Consider the following 26,699-nt stretch of genomic DNA (forward strand, 5'->3'; position numbering starts at 1 on the left):
ATGGAGACATGGAGACATGGAGCACTATATAAATTTATAAGGCAGCAAAAGTACGTCAAGCGTTCACTAATTGATGACATTCACATGGATATAGTATATTCCACTATTGATTGGTGGCTCTTGACTTGGTTTCAATACATGTCCTCACTTTCCCAGCAATTATCATTAATGCCATTTTAATGGTTGTGCAAAAAGCCCATTGAAAACTAAAAAACTCTATCCATATTTATGACATGGCTTGCGGTACATCAGCTATTGAGCTTCATCAGGCCGCGATTCAAAGCCGAATTTGACTGTAAAATGATTAATGACAGATATTGATAGCTAAACTCAATGAAAATGTTTTCAAAATAAAGTGACAGCTAGCGTTATCTCAGGGGATTCGACATTGTAAGTAATCCACACAAACGGCAGCCATACAACTGAGATCATCGCCGAGTTATTTATTGATTCTGGTATTGTCGCTATCTGTCAGTTCGCCAATATTTATATTTATAGTGCATGTAGTTTAGCGGCTTTTAATTGATGCCTAAAATGCGGTCCAGAGAAGTTGGCGCCCCTCGCTGAAATTTGAGCTGAGCTCTGTAAGCTAAGAAGCGAATCAAGTTTACACACAAAAGCCGAACTTAAAGCACCCACAGGTTCGCTCTTAACCCACAAAGTATATTTGTTTTGGATGTGGGTGCCAATTCCCCCATTTTCCCCACCAGATGTTGCTCATGTGGTGGAAGAAATTAAGAATTCCCAATTTCGTGGCTTCCTCCTCCTCAGTTTTCAGTTCTGCTCGTGGGCAGAACTTTTGAAGATTCCTTCTGGAGACGCAAACAAAGTATTTTTTTTTGGTTTTTGAAGTGGCTTTTTGTTGGCATATTTATTTTTCTAAAGTCTTTGCTGCTCAATCATTTAGTCTTGAGTGTTGGCCATCGGTTATCTGCTGGTTTAATGTGCGTTATAAATGACAAAAATAAATAAACATTTAGTTAAACACGCCGAATAAGTATATTTACTTATGACGCAATGCCACCACTTGACTACGCTTCCATATGTATGAATCCCGTATCGTATTTGCATCTAATATTTTCGAGTATCTGTGAAATACCAGCAAATGGGTGGGGGTGGTGTAAACCTGTCGAAGGCAATGGAGCGTAAAGTTAAGTAATGCCATTTATAAGACTCTTCAACATGTTGACTGCTGGCAATTTATGCGACATATTCAGCGACATATTTGCTGCTCACTTGTCGCCGCAGGTGACAACCACAAGTGCAAGTCGACACACCTCGCTGGTTTTCACTGTACTGCGCTGAAATGTGAGTTTAAATTTAAGCGAAATTTAAACAGTTGCTATAATAACCATGCAGCCTATGCTGGGGTGCTCATCACATGGTTGATTGCCAATGGGAAGGGGAAGATCAGCATTGTGAGTGGTTCGATTTGGTAGCATATGAAAATACCTTATCGAGTGGCACGAACTCTGGAGTGTAATCAACTAAGTCGGTGTCAGTTTGGGTTTAGATAATTTTGAGGAATTTTTGGTAGGATCGTGGGCATTTGCGATAGGAATGGCATTTCCGAAAGATAAATAGTGTAAGTAAGTTTTGCAATTCAATTGACTATTGACTCGTTTAAGAAATGCAAAAGATTCCAGTGATTATGTAACCCAGTTGGTCATACCCCACATAATTAAGCCAATAAACAATTGTATCATGGAAATTCCCTACCGCAAAGCCCCAAACATTTAATTAGACGCACTTCCGTTGAAAACCCCAACATGTGCTCCATATCGGCCTGCATTCTAGAACCCATTCCCCTCCAACGATTCGATTCGATTGCCTTTTGTTTATGCAAATGTACAGGAACATATATCGTATTTGGTGTTTTTTCTGTTTTGGGAGGGCAGGAAAAACAATTAGCTATGCGTGAAAGCAAATAGACTAGTTTAACCAAACACTTCTTTCTTGTTTCTATTTATGTTCTGTAACTAGGCCAACGCAGACAAATGGGCGACTGACGTTGAATATACAGCCAACTGACTGCCCTTTCAGTACTTTACTTCTTTTTGTTAGGATTTTTTTGGTAATTGGTAATTAACGGAAGAAAAGCCATGGGTTTCCATTATGCCATTTTCTAAGAATTTCTATGTGCGACTGTTAATATTTTCCCCAACCTTTTAAACGCGCTCATTAAACAGCGAGAGTAGCGAAATAAACATAAGTAACAATCTACCGACTTATCATTATAATCACCATCATTAACTCACTGACTGACTGACTGAACCATTCATAAGATGAAGGGAAACCGAACAGAAGAACCGACAAGCGAAGCAGAAGAATTGAACGAAGAAACCGATTTACCGCTTCTGAAATTTCTGTAGAATCTAAAATGGCCATTTCCACCGGGTATCTTGTAATCATTTCATACATCATTATTGAAATGGAAATTGATTTTAACAAACCTGAAAAGTCATTCAACTTGAACGTTACTCCCCAATTTGATGTTGTTGATTGTTTTACGCTTTACGCGGTAAATCAAGCATTTATGCTTTTACTTTTGGATATTGCTTTTATTTCCGAAAGCCTAATTGTTGTATATATGAATAATGCCTGATCGAGCAAAGCACTCTAAATTGTGAAATTGTAATTAAATGTAGGAAAGTTTTTCCCTTGATATTAAATCAAGCGTCACTTCAAGTTTTTCAAGTCAGGAATTTCTGGAGTAGCAACTGTAGGGGTAGATAAAGTAATTGTGTAATCGGTTTAACACAAGGTTTGATTAGCTTGACCTGCATTTATACTTTAGGTTCTTATCAGATTCCACAACTTCGAGTGCATTATTTCTTATCTTTGCAATAATTGGCATTTTTTGCTATCAGCAAACTGTGGTGCTAAAAAAAATACAATTACCAAAAATTCACATGATTTATAGCTTACCAAAATGTTAACTAATCAACGTGTGTCGCACATATACATTTATTTTTGGCCAGGCCAAGAACGAAATACAACAAACTCAGCCAACTTGTTTTCTAGAGACAATTAATTCAGTTAGCCAAATGCGGTAGTTATGTTAATATATTCGCAACGCATTCACGATTTGTTACCAAAAATATCAGGTTCATTTTAAACGAGTTTTTGAAGAGGAGTCCGTTGTTTTTGACCAAAACAACTTAATTATTTGGAAAGACAACACTAGAAATTAAGAAAAACAAATAAAAGTACAATCAATTGGAAATGTTTAATTGTACTTTAATATTAAGATGTCACTTATATTAGTTCAAACGAGTTATTCCTAAATTATAATTAGGTATATATAAACAAATAAATCGGGTTATATAAGTAAATTAAAAAGCTTTAGGTAACTTGACGCTAGGAAAATGTATATTATTTTGAAATTACCACAGTGTTTTACGCAAACTATTACCAAATTTAAAATGCCACATTTGTGGTAATTTATTATTGGACCTGCTACAGCGAATCTTTAGGATTTTAACGTGTCTGAAAAAAACATTAAAATGGCCATTAGGGTAGGATTTGCTGTTTTACCTTGCATCAAGTTCATCTAATTGCATAAATTTGTGGGTTTTTCATTGCCGAATGTTGGCTAAATTATTTCTTTCATTTGAAATAGATTAATGTATGTACATATATAATATACGTACACGACTTTCCGTTGCTTTGCAAATTGCGCAACCTTGAACTAATTTCTATTTAAATAATCTTTTGTCAACATTTCACAAATTGCGTCACTCAGCTCGCAATAAATGAATAAATGAAGTCCAAGTTTTGGGGATCATTTAAAATTAATTATTACAATTTGTGTTCTTACTTTGTAAATTGTTTTGATAATTGGCTAAGCGTTTGACGCTTTCATGGCTGCCTCGATTTATTTTATGTAATAATTCTTATTCCAAGCATTCCGCTTGTCTAACTGTAGAAATTTTCCATTTTCGTGAAATTAGTATTTCTTATTTATTACGGGAAATCTATTTTCGTTCCATTTGTTGGCATGCGTTTGGCCAAATGCCAGACAGTGAATAGACCACGCACTGGGCCAAGTATTCTTGGAGTTGAATTCCCAATGGGCTGGATTTGGTCTGTGGTCTGGTGTGGATAGGATTTTCACCAGACAGCTGCTGGCCACCATTTCCATTTTCATTTCTATTTCCATTTTGCATATTCATTTCCATTTCGACTGCACTTTGCCATAATGACTACGCTTAATGCGTTTCTTTCTCGCTCTCTTGTGTATATTTTGATAATTGTTTACAAATTGATGTTTTAACGCCTTGTTTGTTTTTTCAATTTGTCGGCTAAAGAATGAAATTGAGGTAATTAAGGCATGCAAAAAAAAAAACTAAATATTTGCTTAAGCAAATCTGAGAATTCGTGTTTACAATTTGCGGTCTACCTTTTGACGCATGTGAAAGGGTCAACGGAATTTGAAATATGGTTTACGACTTAAACATTATTTGAATCATCAAAAAAAAAGTTAAAAAGTTAAAATTAGTAGAGTAAAAGAATGCTTGTGGATTTTTAGGGTAAAAGGTAAAAAATCAAGCTGTAGGCAAATCAAAGCTATTCACTTCAGTTAAAGTGTAAACTACGATAGATCTTCACTTTGTGGAGTTTATTGAGGATATAAACCTTTTGCGATAAAATCGCGAGCACAAACATGATGTCATTGTGTTAATTTGGTTTTATACAGCGACTTAACTGATAATTAAGTTAAAGTCAACATCAGGCAACGCAAAAATGAAAACGAAAAACTGGTGTATATCGGTTGTACACCTCGTGCATACGAAGAAATGTATCTTATCGGTTGGTCTCGGTATCTTTGCTAGTATCGTCATGTCTCTATTTTCGCCTTTAAGTCTCTTTTTCCTCTTTTCTGCCGCCACTTGTTTAACAATTAATTGCAAATGTACGAAATGTATTTCCCATTTACTGACATTTACCTTTTCTTCGTTTTTTCTACATTTTCAGAGGAGCAAGAACGTGTGCAGAAGAAGACATTCACTAATTGGATTAATTCATACCTATTGAAGGTGAGTCTATCTTGTCTATCCCCCTGAAATGTCTCAATCGATTTGCCATTCGTCTTGAGCATACTGCCAATGAATTTTGTCTACAGCAAAGTGGCATTGGAATTTGCATATTTGCATATAGATTTGCATTTGATAAACCAATTGTGTGAGGTTTTTTTTGAGTGTGCCAAAAGCTGAGCCAAACTTGCTCACAACAAAAATGGGTTAAGGGGCGTGACATGTCCATCACTTTGAATACAAAATCGGAATTTAAGCGTGATAAGCGTATTTATTTGTACAGTAATTATGATGGAATAATAAGCGAAAAGTGTTTGTTCAGAGATCTGTGATATAATAGATATTAAATGCGTGAAATTTGAAGGTTACTTGTTTTTGGGGCTTGTCATTGTCAAGTAAATTAGTGAAAAGATTTGGAATGCTGAATTAAGCGATTGCATTTTGTACGTTAAATATTATTATGTTTAATTTTATGTTATTTTTAAGGCAAAACCTTTCGGCTTTAGAGCCATTTTTCTCAAATTATTCCTGCTTCTAGTTTTTTGATCTTTTATGGCCGCCATAAACCCTCGCAAAAAACTTAAAAGCCTTCTTGTTTTATCATTAGCATATGTATGAGTAAATATTTACCTACAGGCACTGGATAAACATTTGTCATGTCTGAACATATTGGAGTCACCCTTTCTTGCTGGATAGCTTCCAAGAATATCTTATGAGCACTCGCACCCAGCAGCAACCAATGCTAGAAATTCCTCAACGCATTTGTCTAGATGCTCTCCATACTTCGCCACTTCAGACTTTTAACAATGCAAAAAAAAAGAAGAAAATGGTAAAGAATATATTGAAGGAAAAATGGTTGGAAGAAATGCAACCAAAGTTGCCTGAAAGCCAACAACCAGCGAGTTGCTTGAGTGCCAGACAGTTCCGTTTCTGGCGGGGATCGGCTGGTGGTGGCTTCAATTGCATTGCCATTAACCCGCCAAGAAACCCACGCGACGCCTACTGACTTACTTTCATGCCTCGAGATCGGAGGTGATTTAATGCACTTCTCAGTCTTTTCAGACTTTTCAGTCTCCTCCGACTTTTCAGGCAATCCCCGGCCGAAGTCGCAGATTGAGTTAGCCATGTTTCGCTTGGTGTCTCAAATGCGTTATCTTTTAATACCAACGGCAATCTGCAGACATAAGCCGGCAATTTTTCGTCGCCCACATTACTACTGTGGTCAGAGTGGTAAAATTTATTGGAAATTTTTGAAAATTCTCCATTTAAATATAATCTATGAAAGGAAAGGAGTACTTGGTATACTCATTTATTATTTATTGGCATATTCATAAAAATGAAAACAGTGTTCATTTATTTGTCAGAGGAACTTTTCTTTTTACTTGCTCATTATAAATGAAGTAGAGAATGAAAATAAAAGGAGAATAACTTTTATTGTAAAGCCTGAAAATTCGACATTAAACATAATACATCTATTTTTTAGAGAATACATTTTTGTTACTACGTTTTGCAATGACATTTTCTCAACCGAATTAATTATATGAGCCATTGTTATTAATTGCAGAGAGTCATTACTATTTTTACCACTACTGTGTATGCAGGAAAATCTGTTGCCGGCCGGCAAATATTCCAATCCAAATGCAATCCAAAAACCAGTTTCTCCTCGGCTTTCAGAGTGTGCAGCTCGATAAGGCAGCCAGACAGCAATATGTACGAGTATTTCACATAAAAGGAGCAGCTGAAATGGAGGGGTATCCGTCTTCGAATCGAATTTCAGAGTGCGTGGGCTGGACTCTCCTGATTGAAGTCACATTTCAGTCGTCCAAGAAGGAGTCGCAGATGCAATATCTCCATCAAGGGGTTATGCAATATGCAAATGAGTCATTATATGTGCATAATGATGGGACAAATTGATGTCGCTGCCTTTGCAATTGCACAACGATTGGCTTGACACGTTTTACTGAGGCAATAAATATTGCTATTGCCGTTGCAAATAAAAAGTGATTTATTTCATTTGCGTTTACCTATTGGAGATTCGTTAGACCTGTCAATTAGCAAGCATCTTCCATTTCCATTTCCCTATACTGTATCCACGTATCCGACAGATACACACTCGAATGCCATGTAAAAAGCATTTGATGGGGCAGCCGAAACAAAATGTTTGTTTCTCTTTGTTCAGTTCAAGGTGAACGAGGTTTTTATTTGACTGCGCTGACGACCCAAAAACCCGCTCCCAACGTTCGCTTTCCATAGAATTTGATTAAAATTTATGAATTAATTTACACGCTCGTGGTGTGTCCCAGTGACAAAAAGCTCGTTGGATGGTCAATTTTTGAGGGGCCCCACATTCCCACATACCCAGTTCCCCAGTTCGCATTCATAGCTGTATGACATAATTGATGGCAACGCCCTGGCACGAGTCGTGCCCTCCAGTTGGAGCACCCGCATGGGAATCCATATCGATGTCCAGACACACATAAAGCCAAAGTGAAAGGATTCAGCTATTGGAGGTGATTAAATTAGAAAGGATTTGGTAGCGGGAAAGTGGGTTATGAATGCTGCAAACTTTTGTCTGGTGCTTTCGTCTAATTGCGTTGGACAGGTGACGAGTGAAAAGATTACAGAAGATTTAGAATCCACTAAGCACTTATTCACCCAGCGAGTGGGATTATAGTTGTGACAGAGAAGTAGGTGGCATAAATAAATTTAAGTGGAAGTTACTATTTAAGAAGGTGACTAGATAGGTGACATACTTATTTTAAAGCTCTGTTCTTACTTTGTTAGCAACTTGAATACTCACTTAGCTACTCAACAATTTAACCCAAGTTAATTACAATACTTGGCGGTCTGATCAAAGAAAGGTATTCATAGTGCGATTAGCTGGTAAGACCCATTTTTCTTCGATGTCATGTTCGGGGAGTATTATGTTCCTAAGAGACAGCCAGGCAACGGCTGCAATGACATATGTCTGCCCGAAATAAACAGCGGAAAGTTGGAAAAGTTTTTATATAAAGCACTATGACACCATAAATTCCGGAACTAAATGGAAAAAAGATGGGCGTATCTAGTGGAAGCGGAAACGGAAGCATTGAAATTGATTTCGCTATGTCTGTTCTGAAGCAGAATTCACACAAAAATGAAAAGTTTTTGCCGTACAATGTTTTTACCGAGCATTGTCATTGTCTTTTGCATGTTGCTGGCAGCAGTTGAATAAAGTTTTGCAGAAACTATTTGCCCACAAGAAAGCTCAATTAAATGCTACACTCAATTACAATGAATTTTCCCCGCTTTGTTGTTTGGTTGGTTGTTCGGTTGGTTGTTTGTTTAGTTGTTTGTTTTTGGTGGCACTTCCGTTGCTGCGGCCTTAATGGCATTACCTTAAAAATTGTAATCTTCTGCGGCGGATTCAAGTTAAATGCCTGCTCGTGCCATTTGCCAATTTGTCTTGGCCCACACTGAAGTATCACCGCAAATTATCGCTATGGCAAACAGCAATTTAAACTATTTTAATTGATTTAATGCGCCTCGATTGCTCGACGATTGCGTGAGCTGCATTCGATTGATTAACCGAAAATAAACTTATGCAAATCTCGAAAGAGCAGTCGAAATTGTCCAAATTAAATCTTTTCAATGCACTCCATTAAGTTTGTATGCATTTATCGTTAGCTATGAGTGCATAACGTTAATAGCATTATAAAAGTGCTCCGAAAATTACATTAAAAGCACTCAAGAGCCATTGTGGGCTACTCAACAGTACTTGCCATAAGTAAGAGTTGTAATTAAAACGAAGTAAAATTTATCAAGCACAAACACTTGAAGTTAAAATTAACCGTAATACTTTCGATGGATTTCCGTTTAGGGTGCTGCGTTTCTAGACGAAGATTAACGGCTTAGAACACATTTTTTCTAACTAACTTTAGGGTGAAAGTTTAAATACAATCATGACTTCAGAAAAATAGTTTTCTCTAACCTATATACCGATGACTAAAAGATGATATTAATTTCGTTTTAGCGTGTTCCACCGCTTCGCATCGATGACTTAATCAATGACTTACGCGATGGTACGAAACTAATCGCATTGTTGGAAGTTCTGTCCGGAGAACGTTTGCCCGTGGAGAAGGGTCGCGTTCTCAGACGTCCACATTTCCTCAGCAATGCCAACACGGCCCTGCAATTTTTGGCCAGCAAACGGATCAAGTTGGTCAATATCAATCCCGCAGATCTGGTGGATGGGAGACCACCAGTTGTGTTGGGTTTGATATGGACAATCATCTTGTACTTCCAGGTAAGCATTCCTTATATACCATATACATACAATATATACATTTAAGTATACCGAGTGCACCAGTTCACGAATTGAGAGCACCACCAACAATTGGTTGCTAGTTGTACACCTTCTCACGAGGCTACCACCAGTAGAGATGTACACTCCAAGTCCAAAAGCCCAGCAATTTTGATACTCTAAACGTAATTAACCCTATGAACCTTCTTTTCTATATACTTTTTATTGATATCATAATCCTAAAACACGTAAACAAGCTTCGTAAAAAGAGGCGGAAAAACTTAGTAGTAGTTATAAATTATGCGCCACAGGTGGGTTTCAAGTTCAACTTGTAATTGTTGTTTTGTCGTGTGTAACTCATTTATTTTTGGGTAGAATATCGTTTTTAGTTGGTAGCCGAAACCCTTTAAGGCACTTTCATATTTTAAGTTTAACCATTACATTGCATTGCCAGCGGGAAGTATCGAAAATGTACTTACTCAATTATTTATTCATAGATCGAGGAGAACAGCCGCAACCTAGAGTATTTGGGTCATGGTATTGGCGGTTCGGTTAGTTCCCTCGACAGTGTTGGCAACCAGAAGCACGGCGATCTTAAGGCTGAGAAGTGGAAGCAGGGTGCCAGGAAGACCCTGCTCAACTGGGTGACCAATGCCTTGCCAAAGTGAGTGGACGCCATCTTTACTAAGTAGTTATATTCATATTCACAATCTATGCTCATCATTAAATAGGGACAGTGGTGTGGAGGTGAAGGATTTCGGCGCCAGCTGGAGAGATGGCGTCGCTTTCCTGGCCCTCATCGATGCCATCAAGGCGAACCTGGTCAACTTGGCTGAGCTGAAGAAGACCAGCAACCGTCAGCGTTTGGAGACCGCTTTCGATGTGGCCGAAAGCAAATTGGGCATTGCCAAGCTCCTGGACGCTGAGGATGTGGACGTACCCAAGCCGGACGAGAAGAGTATCATGACATATGTGGCGCAATTTTTGCACAAGTATCCCGAACCAAAGGTGAGTTTCGAAAAATATCTTACAGGCTTTTGTATAAGACTGTAGCTATATGTTTTTACTTATCCAACCAAATTTGTTGCAGGGTGCTTCCCGCGACCAGTCGCATGTGCAGCAGGAGGCGGACGAACTGCGTCGCTTCCTGGTGGAGAAGACCACTGAGTACGAGCCCATGGTCATGATGAGCTCGTTCCCACGCGATTTTGGTGAATACTTACTGGCACGTTCTGAGGTCGATGCACATTTGGCGGCATACAACCGCTTGAAACAGCTCATTGAGAGCCAGAGCGGTTTCCTGCAGGTATCCCGCCAATCCTGGGAGGAGATCAACGAGCTGTGGCAGCGCCTCCAGTACCAGATGATGTACTGGCTCTGGCTGCTGGATTCGGAGCTGCCCGGCGACTTTGGCACCGTTGGCAAATGGTTAGCCGAAGCTGAGAAATTATTAATGGACAACGATATACCCAATTCAATGAATGAGGAGACGGCCGCAGTGATCAGCAGGAAGCTGGAGGAGCACAAGCTCTTCTTTGCCGATTTGCCACGCATTTTGGCCATGTTTGACAATGCCAAGCGGTCACCAGTGGCCCAGCAAATACCCCTGGAGCAGTTGCGCAACATGGAGCGTCGCCTTCAAGAGGTTGGACCCAAGGCAGCGGAGCGAAGGATTCGTTTGAAGTTCCTGGAGCACAAGTGCTGTTTGATTGCCTTCCTCAATCTGGTGGAGAACAAGATGCGCGGATGGACTGGAAAGTATGGGCACGAGGAGAAGGTGGCCCAGCAGCTGGAGCAGTACAAGAACTTTGTGTCGCGCAACAAGATCTTCCAGGAGTTCCAGAAGGCCTTTGTCGATATGCAACAGGTGGTGGAGGAGTACAAGCGCGATGGCAATGTGCCGCGCAAGGAGATCAACGACATCGATCGCTTCATGTACGAAACCGAGGAGCGCTGGAAACGCGTCTCCATGGAACTGAAGTGCTGCCAGAACTCCCTGGAGGAAGTGGTCAACTGCTGGCGCAGCTGGAACCAATTGGCACCCACCTGCGAGGAGTGGCTGCAACTGGCTGAGCAGAAGGTCAACCAAAGCGAGGATGAGCGCCTGGACTTCTTTCAGGATATACCCGTTTGGAAGGACAAGTTTGATGCCCTCGCTAGCTCTGCTAACTATCTGATTGCCTCCTGCGAGGAGCCCATTGCCCAGCAACTGCGTCAGCGACATGGAGCTCTCTCGGAGCGATTCGAGCGATTGTTCGCCAACACCAAGCAGTATATGCATGCTGGTGACATTATCCGATCCCGACAGGAGTACAAGTCGGGCATTGAGCAGTTGTCCAGATGGCTGCGAGGAGCCGAAAGTGTTCTGGACCAGCGACAGGTCCTTGGCAACAGCGAACAAGTCAAGCAGTATGGCCAGCAGCTGCAGCAATTGGCCAGCGAAATCGATGACAACGAGGAGCTATTCAAAACCATCAGCAGGAACTTCCAATCCCTGATCCAAGACCTTTCACGCGATGAAGTGGACAAGATGATGAAGCTACTCAAACAAGAGAAGGAATCTCTGGTGCGCATACGTGCCCAGTTGCCTGCCAAGCTGCATCTGTTCCACCAGCTTCAGATCCAACAGGAATCCCTGGAGGCTGGACAAAAGGAGATCCACCAGTGGCTGAGTGAGGCCGAACAGCTGCTGGGAACGCATAACCTCTCCGGAGGCCGTGATGCCATCAATGAGCAACTGCACAAGCACAAGACCTACTTCTCGCGCACTGTCTACTACCGATCCATGCTGGAGAGCAAGAACAAGGTGTTCCAGAACCTCCTGAAGGCTGTATCCTCCGATGACAAGATCGACACCGCTCCTGCTACCCAGCAAATGCAACAGCTGAACGAGCGCTTCAACTATGTGATCCAGAATGCCCAGCAATGGGAACAGCGCTTGGATTCGGCAGCCGGTGGATGGAGCAACTTCAAGGACAACGAACGTGTGGTCAGCGAATGGCTGACCCAAGCTGAATCCATGTTGGTGGAGAAGCACATCGAGTCCAAGACCACAATCGAGACACAGAAGTACTTCTTTGAGCAGGTCAACGATCGCTGGATGAATGATCTGGTGCAGTCGGCTCAACAACTTCTGACCACATTGCCCGCCCAGGAGCAACCTGCAGTGGTGCACAGTGTGGAGCAGTTGCAGTCCCGCTGGAAGAATGTGCTGTCCCAGGCTCCTTTGCATCTATTGAAACTGGAATTTAGACTGGATGAGAATGCATTCTATCAATCTCTGAAGGATGTAGAGAAGGAGTTGCAGCTGGAGCAGCAGGCCCTCAATCGCAATGAGGATGTGGACTCCATACTGCAGCGCAACCAACAGTTCCTTCTGCAACAGGATGTCGTTCCTCGTCTGGAGCGATGCCTCCAAAACATGCAACGTTTGGCCCAGGCCCACAGGCAACAACAGCCCGGTGACATTAGTCTGGATCAGGCCTACGACAATGCCAAGTCACAGTGGCAACTGTTGTCCAACAAATTGGGCGATATGCGTCAGACTCTCCAGCAAATCCCGGCCCAATGGCAGGGTTATCATCTGAAGTTCAACGACATGGTCGATTGGATGAACGGTGTGGATCAGAGCCTTAAGAATATTGTGAACGAAGTTAATACCATGGAGGAATTCGAAAAGGAGAAGGTCGTTTTCCAGGTGAGCACATTTAAATAATCCATAAACATGCCATTTCCATCACCTATAAATAATCCTCTCATTACCCATCACGCATGCCTTAAGCTGAGGGAGCTAGTGGTAACTAATATGCTTTTATTTATTACCGATGTACTTCATTTTTGATAAACCATGGCTAATTTACTGTTCTTACCTTTTAACAGAAAATCTGCCAAGATGCTGACAACAAACGCGAGGACATGAAATGGTTGGTCAAGACCCTGGACTCTCTGCTTAGTTACGCCACCGAGGATGAGGCCAATCTGGAGCAGAAGAAACTGGAGGATCTGATCGCCCGTTACAAGAACCTAATCCCCACTATTGAAATCACGATGGTCAAAACGGAAGTGTTCTCCAAGTGCTACACTTACCGCAGAGAAGTGCACGAAGTTGTGTGCCTGCTGAGCAAGGTCAAGGATCAGACTGCCAATATACCAGCTCCCGACAGCCTGGAACGTGTGAATCGCCTGATTGAGGAGCAGCAGTATGCCGTCAACCAGCTGGATCACCAGCGTCCGCATATCATGTCCATGCTGCAAAGAGGACGTGATCTCATCAAGGATGTCCATGCGCCGGCCTTTGTGAATGCCGAGGTCAAGAATCTGGAGACTGGATGGAATCAGGCGTACACAGAAACCTCTGACAAACTGCAGGCCCTCAAGGGCACCCAGGCTGTTTGGAGCGAGTTCGTGGACCAGAAGAACGATATTTTCTCCATGCTCCAAACTGCGGAGACGGAGCTGCGTTCTCTGACACCATTGCAAACCGATCCCAAGAACGTCAGTCAAGATCTAAAGTCCAAGAGAGATCTTAACGTACAACTGCAGCAGGCTTCCCATCAACTGCTGCCCAAGTTGCATGCTCTCAAATCGGAACTGGCGCCTCTGGCCGCTGCCGATAAGCGTCCCATCCTAGAGAAGGAAGTGACCGAGGTGGAGAAGATGTTCTTCAACACCATGGAGCATGTGAAGGATCGTGTCGGTTATCTGGAAGACTACAGTGCCAAATGGAACAACTACAAAACCCGTCTCGCTGAACTGCAGGAATGGGCCAACAAAGTCGCCCCCAAGAACATTGAGGCCCTTCAATCGGAGGACCTCACACCGGAGGAGCGTGTGGTCAAGGTGCAGGCCTTCAAGCGTATCCTTGGGGATCGCATGAAGCAACTGGATCTTCTGGCCGCCGATGCCTCCGAGTTGGCGCCCAAGGAGGGCAACATTGCCGAGGCCAAGCGACTGAAGGGCGAGATCACCAAGCTGCAGGAGGTCCTCAGCGCCATCAATCGCAATGTGGACCACCAGGCACAGGCCGTGCAGGAGGATCTTGTCAACTGGCAGCAGTTCCAGGCCGGTCTGCAGCAAATCAAGCCAGCCGTGGAGCAAAGCGAAGTCAAGGTAAATAATGTAGTTTCTAAGCCCATCTCCCTCGAAGAAGCCGTTGCCATGCAACAGAATGCCCAACAATTCGAGACACAGTGCCAGGAGCAATTGGACAAGCTCCATGGCATATCAAACATCAGTCATAAAATGTTATGTAAGACCAATGCCCCCGACGAATTGGACGCCATGCACTCCCGTTGGACTGCCGTCCATGAGAACGCGAAGCAGGCGAGCGCCAAGCTCGAGAAATTGGTGGCCAATTGGAAGTCGTTCGACGCCGATGCCGCCAAGCTCGAGGATTGGGTTGGACAGGGTGAGCAGCTAATGTCCCGCCGTCCAGCTGTCCTCAACACCCCGCACATTGACAAGCTCGAAAAGGAGCTGGTCAAGCTGAAGTCGTTCAACAACGAGATCTCGCAGCAACAGGCCAAGCTGGTGACTCTGGGTCAAAATGCCGATCAAATCAGTTTGCACTTGGCTCCTGAAGGAGCAGCCGCTTTGAAGGATCGTGTGTACCAAATGAAGGGCAAGCTGCAGAAGCTCTCGGAAGCCACTCGTGGTCACATCAACGAAGTGTCTGACGCCATTATCTCCAGGCAGGACTTCAATGCCAAGTTGGTGAACTTTTCCAACTGGATGGAGCAGCTTCGCAACCAGGTCACTCAGGTGGAGGAGATCAACCCGGAGCGGGTGGAAACCAGTCTCCATGTCATCCATGCGCTGCTGCAGGAGCATGCCGATAAGAAGCCAAGTTTCAATGCCATATATGATGAGGTCAAGCAATTGGCCTTGGGAGCTACTCCCGAGGAGTCGAATGCATTGAATGATGCCTACACCGCTTTGGTGGTGAACTATCAGAACCTCGAGACCAACATGCTGCAAAAGAAGGCGGCTCTGGAGAAGTGGACCGAGCTGCTGGGCTGGAAGAATGACACTGAATCGCATTTGAACTACCTCAAGCATCAGCTGGACAAACCGGAAGGACCTGCTGCCGAGGAGCTGTCCAAGGTCATTGATGAGATCGATAATCTGGGTCAGGGTATTGGGTACTGGAAGGGTCAGGCTAAGGAGATCGACGAAAACCCGGCCATCCAGTTGAGGGATGCTCTGTCTCGTCGTCCACTGATCGCCACCCAAATTGTGAACGATGTTGAGAATAAACTAGAGAATCTAAAACTTCGCTCGCAGAACCAACAACAGCAAATCCAACAGATGACCGTGCGCAAGGACAAGTTCCATGCCCTGGAGCACAACTTTGGTCAGGCACTGCAAGAAAATCGCGCTAAACTGGATGAGATACTCAGACAACATCCGACTTTAAATAACATCGATCAAATCATCGCCGATTTGGTCGCTCTGAATGATGCCCTGAAATACCAAGCCGATCTGAAGAATCGCATTCATGATGAGGGTTCTTTGCTGATGCGTGAGGATATTGCTAGCATGCCCGCCATTCAGGAGAGCCTTCTTATCATGGATAAGAACTACGATTCTCTGCAGAATGAAATAGCTGATCGCATTCAGAAGTACAACCTAATTAGTCAGGCCTTGAGAGAATATGCCGATTCCAAGGACAAGTTTACCAAGGAGCTTCAGAAGGCAGAAGATCTATTCAATGCTATACCTCAACAGCCCCGTGATGAAACCGAGCTCCATCAAGCTTCCGAAAAGACCAGGAAGACAATGGAGCAGTTGCGTAAGTCGAAGCTCAGCTTGGATGAACTGGAGCGTCGGGGCAACAATGTGGGCAAACTTTTCAGTGCCATTGGAGAACCCATTCCACAGGAAGTGCCACAGGAGGTCACAGCTGCCAAACAACATTGGCAGGATCTGCACGATAAAACTGCCAAGAATGCCCATGTGTACGAGACGGAAGCCGTGATTTGGTCACAGATCGAAGATGCCAAGAAGGATCTGCTTCCCTGGTTGTCCGAAACGAATCAGGGACTCTGCGATGCTGCGGATAACTCAATCGAAATTGAGTTTGGACCCATGCGTCTGAGCAAGTATCGCACAGAGTTACCTTCCTATCAGGCACTTAAGGATTCGATTGTGGAGAAAACCAATGATTTGGTAAAGATCAACAAAGGTGCAGAGATTCCCGCTCTATCTGCGCTCAATAAACTCCTGTCTGAGCAGTTTGCTGAGGTCAGCAATAATGCCGATCGTCTAAGTGCCATAACCACCTCGTTTAATGACCAGGAACAAGAGTTACGTAGGCGTTCGAAGGAAGCTGGCGAAAAGGTGAGCAAACTTCGTGAGCAGCTGATCAAGTGTGATGACATGTCCGGTGATAATAACAAGATCATGGAGCGTCTTCTGCAATGCCGTGCCCTGCGTGGTGAACTCGATAATAGTGGAAACGAAATCGACAACATTAAGCAAAAGGTTGACGAGCTGCGTAATCTGTACCCCACTTTCAGTGAGTCCATCATACCCAAAGAACTGAACAATGTACAAAAACGCTATGAGAACGTCGATCTTTATGCTAAGAAGATTGAAAGTTCCCTGCTGCAGTTCCTCAAGAAGTTCCACGCCGATAAGGTGGGCATGCTTAAGCGCATCATTGCCACTCAACGCGAAAAGGTGGCATGGTGCCAGCCAGAGTCCTCCAGTGACAAATACAATCTGGATGTCAAGAAGTCCTCTCTGCAGGAAGTCAGCAAGAGCATTGATGACTGCAAGGCACGCCATGCCGAGACACTCAAGTCCTTGGAGATGTTGAAGGCTGTAGAGTCGCCACAGAACCTGGCTGAACTCACCAGCGATGCCGAGTTATTGCGCAAGGATATGCAAGCTCTACAGGACAGCTTTGACAAAATCAAGGGAATCCTTGACGAGAACGTTGACTTATGGTCGCAGTATGAGCAATCGAATGAGCAAATTTCCAACTGGTTGCGTGACGTTGAAGGACGCGTCAAGGCAGAAACTAGCAGCCAAGTCAATCTATCCGAGGTTCCTCAAAAGCTTCAGGAATTGTCTTTACTCCAGCAGGATGTGCTGGCCCATGAGCCTATTATTAATAACCTTGAGCAGACATCCCAACAGCTAATTGAAAAGAATCCGGAGGCGAGAATCGGCCAGTTTGTTACCCACTTGGTGCAGCGCTATCAAGCTGTATCCAAGGCACTAACCAGCTACATCGATAAGATTCGTAGTGCACAGTTGTCGAACGCCAACTTTGCCAAGGCCGCCAAGGACTTTAACGAGTGGTTTGGAGATGCCAAGATCGAGTTCCAGGAACTTGCTCGCATGGGATCCCCCGGATCATCCTCTGCCACAGCTCAGCAACTGCAGACCGTCAAGAATTACATCAAGACCTTCGACAATGGTCAGATACTGCTGAACAATGCCGTAGATATTGGTGAGGCTTTGTACCCAGTGGTTTCGCCCGACAATCGCGAACGTATCCGAGCTGATCTCCGCCAGATGCGTGAGAAGTTCGACTACTTGCGAGATGAGGCCAATGCTTTCATGCAGCAAGTTGAGGGCGTTCTGATTCAGAAGACTTCGATTGAAGAAAGCTACACTCAGGTTTCGCACTACCTTAACGAATCGAAGGCTAAGGTTCCCACCGGTGACGAACTGTATCCCACTTTGGCCACCAAGAAGGCTGCCCTCCAGAACTACAAGACTCAGCTGCAGGAGATCACCCTGCACAAGAATGCTCTGAAGCAGTTGCACGACAAGGCTGTGACCCTCTGCGATGATGAGTCCGAGAGGAAGACCGATGAGTCCATCCAGGAGTATAACACGCTGTCCAAGAAGATTTCCGATAGGATTACAACAGTGGGAAATCATGTGGTCAAGCATGAAGCCTACGATCAGGTGCTGGAAAAGGCGCAAGACTGGCTGAATACCATCAAGTCCGAAGCCATTGATATCCTCAACGAGACGACATTTGAAAAGGAAGGCGCCGAGGAAAAACTGCTGGTTGTGGAAAACCTTCTGCAACACAAGCCCGAGGGTGATTCCATTTTCGATACCTGTCAGACGTTATTGGAAACGGTGCTCACACAAACCCATCCCAGTGGCCATCCCGCCCTGCTCAAGGGTTTCGAGGAGCCAAAGCAGTCTTGGGAGGACTTTATGACTCTTTGTCAGGACTCGTTGGTAAAACTGAAGCAGCTTTGCTCTAAATGGGATGAGTTTGACACGATCATCGAGGAGCTAGACAACTGGATGAAGAATGTCGAGGCGGTGGTTAAGAACCAGAACCTTAAGAGTACGGCGGAAGCCAAGAACGCCCACTTAAAGCAGCTTCAGGATATTTCAAAGGATATTGAACGGCGCGGTGTGGCCATCAATGAGCTAATGGATCAAGGCCGTGAGATTGAGGGTGAAACCGATTTGAACCTTAAATTGTCTCGCCTGAATACTCGCTACCAGACCCTGAAGAATCTGTGCAAGGAATCGATAGCCAAGTATGTGAACTATGTAAAGGATCACGAAAGTTTCGATAAGGACTTCGATGCATTCAAGCAAAGTCTTCAGTCCTCGGTCGACGAGCTCGCCAAGACCAATGAAATTGTTGGCGATCAAAGCGTGCTGCAGGATCAGCAAAATAAACTCCGTGAGATGTCCGACAAGCGCATTTCGGATTCCACTCTTTTCGAAGGACTCATCGATCGTGGCGAGAAACTCTACGGTCACACCAGCCCTGAAGGCCGTGAAATCATTCGTCAGCAATTGCGTGCCCTGCGAACCCTTTGGGACAACTATACTGATGACCTGAACTCGGCGACGCAGAAGATCGATCAGTGTTTGCTGCAGTTTAACGAGTTCAGCATTGCCCAGGATCAACTAACCAAGTGGCTGAAGGATGTGGACAAGGCCATGCAGAGCCACACTGAACCCAAGACGACGCTGCAGGAGAAGCGTGCCCAACTTCAGAACCACAAGCTGCTGCATCAGGAGATCACCACACACAATGTTCTGGTTGACAATGTCTGCGACAAGGCCCAAATACTGGTCGACCAGATTAAGGATAACTCGTTGAATGTGTACTTGACCTCGATCAAACAGCTTTTCCAGAGTATTGTCCAAAAGTCCGATGAGATCTTGCACAATCTGGAGGATTGTGTTCAGAAGCATAATGAATTAAACAATGCTCTTGCCTCAGCTAAAACCTGGATCTCGAATGAGAAGGCTAAATTGCTGGAGTGCGACGATGCTTATGGCGAGAAGGCGGACATCAAGCGCAAGATCGAAACTTTGGGACAATTGGCTCAGAACAAGCCACAGGCAATGAAAATAATCAGCGATATCCGTGATCTCTTTGAGAAGGTGAAGGCAACGACCTCCGAAAAGGGTAATGAAGTGCTGGAGAAGGAGATCGAGGAATTGGAGACCACCATGAAGAGTCACTTTGATGACATCGAGGGCATTGAAGGCAAACAGAAGGATGTACTGGCCCAGTGGGACAAGTTTGAAAAGGCGCTGGAAGAACTTACCAAGTGGTGCCGTAGTGCAGAGGCCGTGTTCCGCGAACAGCAACTGCAGTCCACGCTCCATGAGAAAGTGGAGCAGCTGGAGAAGTACAAGATTCAAAGGGAGTTGATTCTCCAGAAAGAGAAGGAGATCGATGCCTTTGGCGATGCTGCCCATGCTCTGCTTAACAACTGCGGAGCCGATCGTCTAAAGACATTAACCACTCAGATCACCAACCGGTATCAACTGCTTCAAGTTCTCAGCAAGGAGGTTGTTAACCGCTGGTCGAATCTGGTCGACGATCACCAGTTCTACCAGGATAAGTTCAACGAGGTGGATTTGTGGCTGCAACCCATTGAATCGCAGATGGCGAAGGTCCTTCTGGATGAGCCAACCCAGAGTTCAAACATTTTGCAAGTGCTGCTGTCTGAAAAGGAGCAAGCAGAGAGCTTATTTGCTGCTCTGAATGCAGCTGGAGAAAAGGCTCTTCCAGAGACATCCACTCAGGGTAGGGAGAAGATCCGCAAGGACCTGCGCGATATCCGCGATCGTTGGGACAAACTGGACGAGGGAATTCGCAACCTAGAAAAACGCCAGGAAGCGCAGGGAGTACAGCTCTCCAGCTACCAGGATATTCTCAATCAAACTGTTAACTGGTTGGATCAAGTGGAGAAACTACTTCACAATGAAAACCCTGCTAGCTGGACCAGTGCCCAAGAAATCCGCTCTAAGTTGTACAAGTACAAGGCCACCAACCAAGATATCAACTCTCATAAACGCATAGTCGAGGCTGTGAATGAAAAGGCAGCAGCTCTTTTGGGAAGTGCCGCTCCAGCCAACGCAGATGAGATTTCCAAGGCGGTGGCTGAGGTGAACAGGCGGTATGAACAAGTGGGTCAGGACTGTGCCAAGTTAGTTGCCGATCTGGATGGAGCCTTCGATGTGTACCAGCAGTTCAGTGAGCTGCAGAAGGCTCAACAGGACTACCAGAAGAATCTTTGGGATCGTCTTACCGGCTACTCTGACTACTCAGGCAATAAGGCAGCTCTACAAGCACGTCTCCAAAAGATCAACGAGATCCAAGATGCTTTGCCCGAGGGAGTGGCCAAACTCAAGTCCCTAGAGGAACACATTGAGCAACAGGCCAGTAATATACCCGCTCGATCCAAGGAGGCTATGGCCCGTGATCTGGCCAACTTGCATGCTGATTTCGAGAAGTTTGGAGCTTCGCTGAGCGACGTAAAGAGCGGGTTGGAGAATCGTCTGCAACAATGGAATGATTACGAAATCAACTTGGACCGACTAATCACTTGGTTGGGTGAGGCCGAAAACGCCCTCAAGAACTACAATCTGAAATCTTCGTTCGAGGAGAAGGAGGAGCAACTGAACGGTTTCCAATCTTTGGCTCAGAATTTGCGTCAAAACGAAGCTGACTTCGACAAGGTGAAGGACGACACCTCTGAGTTGGTGCAGAGTTCTGGTGAAACAAGGATTGCTGTTAATGTGCAACAGGTCTCCTCCCGCTTCCAATCGATACAGGCTACCGCTAAGGAGATTCTCAAGAAGTGCGAGCAGGCTGTTCAGGACCATGGTCACTTCAATGACAAGTATAAGCAGTGTGCCGACTGGTTGGCTAATGCTCAGGCTCGTTACGATGATTGCTGTGACTTGTCCACGGTGGCATCTCGAGACGATCTTCTCAAGAAGCAAATGGTCATCCAGGAGCTTCTGGCTCAACAGCCCACAGCTACCCAGCTTCTAAATAGCACCGTTGAGCAGGGCGAGAAGTGCTATGGGTCCACAGCAACCGAAGGACGCGAGGCCATTCGTAGTCAGCTGGATGATCTGACATTCGATCAGTTGTTTGACAACATCGCTATCACGGCAAGAAAGATCCAGGATAAGATCGCCAAGTGGTCTGGCTTCGATGAGATTGCTGACAGCCTGAAGAGTTGGTTGGATGAAACGGAGAATGCTCTTCCAGCTGATATTGAGCTGAAAACCACTCTGGATGAGAAACGCAATAAGCTGCAAACCTATCGTGACATCTTGAACGACATCAACAATCACCAGGTGGAGTTGGGTAATCTTCAGGAGATTGCCGCCAATCTGCCAGAGAAAACAGACCTTGTGGACGAAATTCTTAAGGACATCTCTGATCGTTTTGGAAAGCTGCAAAAACGCGCCCAAAACTACGTGGAGCGTTACGAGGGAATTGTGAGTGCACATCAGCAGTACTCCAAGGCTGTTATGGATGCTCAAGAGTTTATCGATGCTACCCTGAATACGGTCCACTATTGGGGTGATCTGGACCTAGAACAGATCTCACTGCACACGAACCTCGATCGTCTAAAGAATCTGAAGGCCAGCTTGGCCGATGAATTCCCACGAGTTGATCAAGTCAGGGCTTTGGGCGAGAAGGTTATTCCGGGTACGGTGGATGTGGGACAGGTGAACATAAAGTCCCAGATCGACACCACCCAGCAAGAATGGGAAAGTCTACTGACCACTATCAGCTCCACTATCGAAGCCATTGAAGCTCGTCTACAGCATTGGTCGGAATACGAACAGTTACGTGACCAGTGCTTGGCTTGGATTCGTGATACGGATAACAACCTTCATGCCATCGATCTGAAGGAGGATTTGCCGAAAAAGCGTGCTCAGTTGGATGCACTGAAGGCTCTTCAAGGAGATGTACGCGCCAAGGAATTAGAGGTTGATAATGTCACGGAGAAGGCCCAAACCCTTCTGAAGGGTCCATCCAGCAATCGAGCCTCGGGTCCTGAGTTGGTTACCAAGTACCAGCAGATCTTCCACAAGGTTAAGGAGCTGAACAACCGTTGGCAACAGTATGTTACTTCTCACGAAGATTTTGATAATGCCATCTCTGATTGCTCCTCTTGGATCAACGACATCAAAGAAAAATTGGACTACTGTTCCGACATGTCATCTATGAGTCCTAAAGAATTGGATAAGAAACTGGCCACTATCCAGGATGTTATCCTGCTGAAGGACGAAGGTTCTGCGCGTGTCTTGAAGATCTTAGAGCAGGCCCAACACGTGTTGGCTAACACAGCGCCCGGAGGTCACGAGGCCATCAATAAGGAACTCACCGATCTTCAGGAGCTCTGGTCCGGAATCGCTCTGCGCATCATGGATGTGAAGTCAAATCTAGATGACTCGATTACACAATGGTCTGGTTTCTTGGATCAAGTGCAAAATGTTCGCAAGTTTAATGAGTGGTTGGATGGTCAGGTTAAGGAGTTGAGTGAGCATCAAACAACCATGACAGAAAAGCGAGCTCAATTAGATCGAGTTAAGTCTACGGAGGAGAAGGTTCGCGTAGAAAAGATTGATGTGGATGCACTCAAAATCCAAGCCAAGGAAATGATTGCCAGTGGTCAACAGAGTCAGGCAGCCTTCCAGGCCCAAAAAGTTCTGGATACGTTTGACGAGCTCTTTGCCAAGACCCAGAAATTGCTGTCCGATCGTCAAGATCAGTACAGGGATCATCGATTGTTCAAGGAGGCCTACGATGATCTGGTTAGCTGGATTGGACGAGCTCGGGAGAAATTCCCTTCGTTGAAACAGAGCAGCTTAAGCGATAAACTAGCCATTGAAAACGCTGTCCAAGCTACCGAAGCTCTTCTCAACAAACAGGCGCAGGGAGAACTCCTCGTTGAGCACTTGGTCCACACTGGAGAGGTGGTGCTGGCCAGTACTTCAGCTCAGGGGCAGGAAATCATTAGGAATGATATCCGTGCCTTGCGCGACAGCTTCGAGGGCTTGTTCCGTGAAATTAACCAGCAGAAGGAAAACCTTGAGGTGACCATGGTTCAATGGCGAGCTTATAAGGAGGAATATGAACGTCTGATGGAATGGCTCCAACAGATCGACATCCTTGTGAAGAACCACAAACTGAACCTGTGCCCCAACCTACCTGACAAGGAGAAGCAAGTGGCTGATATGAAGGATGTAATGTCTCGTCTCGAGAAAGGCAAAGATGACATCGATAAGTTCAAAGCGTCGGCTGCCAGTCTGCTTAAATCCCATTTGGATACTTATGTGAACAATCAGCTGAGGCACTTGAGCTCCGTGTATCAAGTACAGGTAAATCTAGCCAAGGATGTTCTCAAGAAGGTGGAAACCAACCGCGATCAGCATCGTGAATACGATGCCAATATGAAATCTGCCAAGGATTGGATAGCAAATGCCAAGGCTACAATTCAGTCGGCGGGTGAAGGAGCAGGCTCCAAGGAGGCTCTACAGCGTCGTCTCGAGCAAATTCAGGATCTGATTCGCAACCGTGAGCTTGGCCAGAATTTGGTCCATACCGCGATCAATAATGGCGAAAAGATAATTAGGAACACGCGTTCCGACGGACGTGACGCCATTAATTCCGAGATGAAGGAACTGCAAACCGAATGGGATCGCCTGGTGAAGAAAATGTCCACAGCCAAGGTGCAGTTGGAGACAAATCTGTTGCAATGGGCGGACTACAGTTCCAGCTACTCCCAGCTGCAGCAATGGATTACTGACAGGGAGGCCAAGTTGCAGCAGGCTTGTGAACAGAAGATCGTAAAATCCAAGAGGGGTCAACCTGGTCTCAGTAGTGGATTGAGCGAACGCAAGGCCAATCTTCGTCAGACGAACAACATTGTCCAGGATATTGTGTCATTTGAGCCCATGATTCAGTCGGTTACTTCCAAGGCTTCGGTTCTTCAGCAGGGTGCTCCGGGCACTGAAATCTCGGATAAGTACGAGAATCTCACTAAGCAAGCTAAGGACTTGTACGAGAAACAGAAGAACACCATCGAGAGCTATCAGTCCTTGATCGACGCGGGCAATGAGTTCGCCACGTGGTTGAGAAATGCCAAGGAACGATTGAGCAAGTGCTCGGAGCCCACGGGCGATAAACAAGCCCTGGCCGAGAAGACCCACCAGCTGAAGATCTTGCAGGGTGAGCTTCCCGAAGGCGCCCAGAAACTTAAGAATGCTTTGGAACAGGGCGAGATCGCTTGTCGCAGTGCCGAGCCCGAGGATTGTGAGATCATCGAGCAGGAAGTGGCTCTTCTTCAAGAGGAATTCGATGCCTACAGGGAGGCCCTCAATAAGGCCAAGGATTACCTGGAAGTGGGTATTGTCAAGTGGTCCGACTACCAGGATCAGTACACCGAAGCTCTGGAGTGGTTAAGTAAGACCGAAGCTTTGGTGCAATCCTACAACAAACTGCAGGATAGCTTGATCCAAAAGAAGGTTGTCCTCGAGCAATTCCAAGGACATCTGCAAACCCTATTCGACTGGCAGAAGACTCTGGATGACCTGAACATGAAAGCACAGGTTCTACTGGAGACTTGCTCCGATACAAGAATCAGCAATGCTATCATGCAACTGACCACCAAATACAATGCGCTACTGACTCTGGCCAAGGAGGTGATGCGTCGACTGGAGATGCACTACCAGGAGCATCAGCAGCACCACAGCCTGTACGAGGAGTGCCAATCATGGATTGAGAAGACCCGCGAGAAACTATCCGAATGCGAACAAATACCCGGAACTCTAAACGAGGTTCAAATCAAATTGAACACCGTGAAGAACCTTCGTCAAGGTTTTGAAACCGGCCAGAATAAACTGCGTTATCTTTTGGAGCTCAAGGAGAAGGTGATAATGAACACAGAACAGAATGGAGCAGCCAAGATCCAGGAAGATACCGAAGCCTTAAAGCAGGACTTTGACAAACTCCTAGTGGATCTAAACGATGTTCGCCAGAAATTGGCCAATCGTCTTGCCCAGCTGGAGGAGATCTTCAAGCTGTACAAAATCCTAGTTGAATGGCTAGAGGATGTCGAGCCGAGTGTCAAGACCAGTAATGAGTTCCTGAATGACTTGAGTGAGAAACGAGCGGCGCTGGAGAAGTTCCGTGTCATTCAGCGAGATATCAATGGCCACAATGATATTGTGGAAAAGATCAATCAGCGACTGAAGGAGGACAACAGCTTGGATCTGAAGGACTTCCAGCCCGGCTTGACCAAATTCGATGACCTGCAGACTCAGGTGAACAAGATCATTGAGTCGCTGGAGAACCAGGTAAACAGCCACGAGAAATACAAGCAGGCCTACAATGAGCTGCAAGACTGGCTGCGACGCACTCGCATTGAGGTGGAGCAGTGTGCCGACTGCCATGGCGAGAAGGAGCAAGTGGAGAGTCGTCTGAATCGATTGGGAGATATACAATCGTCATCTCTGGAGGGCAAAGCCCTGCTTGAAGCTTGCGAAGAGCTGAGTCAGGCGGTGATTGCCACCAGCGGCAGCGAAGGCCAGGACAATGTGGCCCAGGAGATCAAACATCTCACCTCAGAGTGGGAGACCCTCCAATCGCTATCCCGCGATGCTCGCAGCAGCCTGGAATCCTGCTTGGCCGCCTGGCAGACCTTCCTGCAGAAGTTCAACAAGATCAACCTGTGGATCGAAACGATGAACAAGCGCGTTACCAAATCCCAGGAGGGTGAGAACAAGACTCCCGAAGATTTGGTTAATGCCAAGGTAAGAACTCTTCGTCAAGTCGAGATCTCGCAACTGTCGCACGCACCTCTAACCAAAAAAAGTACTAAAAAATGTAATCGAATATATATATAGCCAAAGCGTGCACTTTAAGTAGAACTCACCGACAACCAAAATTTGTATCTTAATCTCTCGTACCGTGAGAAATTAAATCATGTACTAAACCCTCACTAATCACTACTGCTAACTTTTCAGCTAATCACTTTTTGTATAATCAATTGCAGCTAATCATTTACACAGACACCTGTCTAATGCCTAATTGCTTTATGTGCTCGAAATACCCAATGTTAGGTCAT

At 45.2% G+C, this 26,699-nt stretch overlaps 1 protein-coding gene across 27 annotated transcripts in view; it reads left to right on the forward strand.

Annotated features, from left to right (window-relative positions):
* LOC6527578 (nesprin-1) overlaps positions 1–26,699 on the forward strand; it is a 103,898-nt gene that overhangs the window by 11,676 nt on the left and 65,523 nt on the right. For 17 of the 27 annotated variants that reach the window (XM_039370781.2, XM_039370793.2, XM_039370782.2 and 14 more), the window contains 8 exons: positions 4,978–5,039; positions 9,049–9,321; positions 9,576–9,629; positions 9,816–9,982; positions 10,050–10,326; positions 10,409–13,015; positions 13,100–13,114; positions 13,198–26,385. In XM_039370781.2, the coding sequence (XP_039226715.1) occupies positions 4,978–5,039; positions 9,049–9,321; positions 9,576–9,629; positions 9,816–9,982; positions 10,050–10,326; positions 10,409–13,015; positions 13,100–13,114; positions 13,198–26,385 (16,643 nt within the window). The remainder of the gene's footprint in view (positions 1–4,977; positions 5,040–9,048; positions 9,322–9,575; positions 9,630–9,815; positions 9,983–10,049; positions 10,327–10,408; positions 13,016–13,099; positions 13,115–13,197; positions 26,386–26,699) is intronic. The other 10 variants (XM_043206885.1, XM_043206886.1, XM_039370792.2 and 7 more) reach the window with 5 other exon arrangements.

The sequence above is a fragment of the Drosophila yakuba genome, chromosome 2L (genome assembly GCF_016746365.2).
Source record: "Drosophila yakuba strain Tai18E2 chromosome 2L, Prin_Dyak_Tai18E2_2.1, whole genome shotgun sequence".
NCBI classification, from domain to species: Eukaryota; Metazoa; Arthropoda; class Insecta; order Diptera; family Drosophilidae; genus Drosophila; species Drosophila yakuba.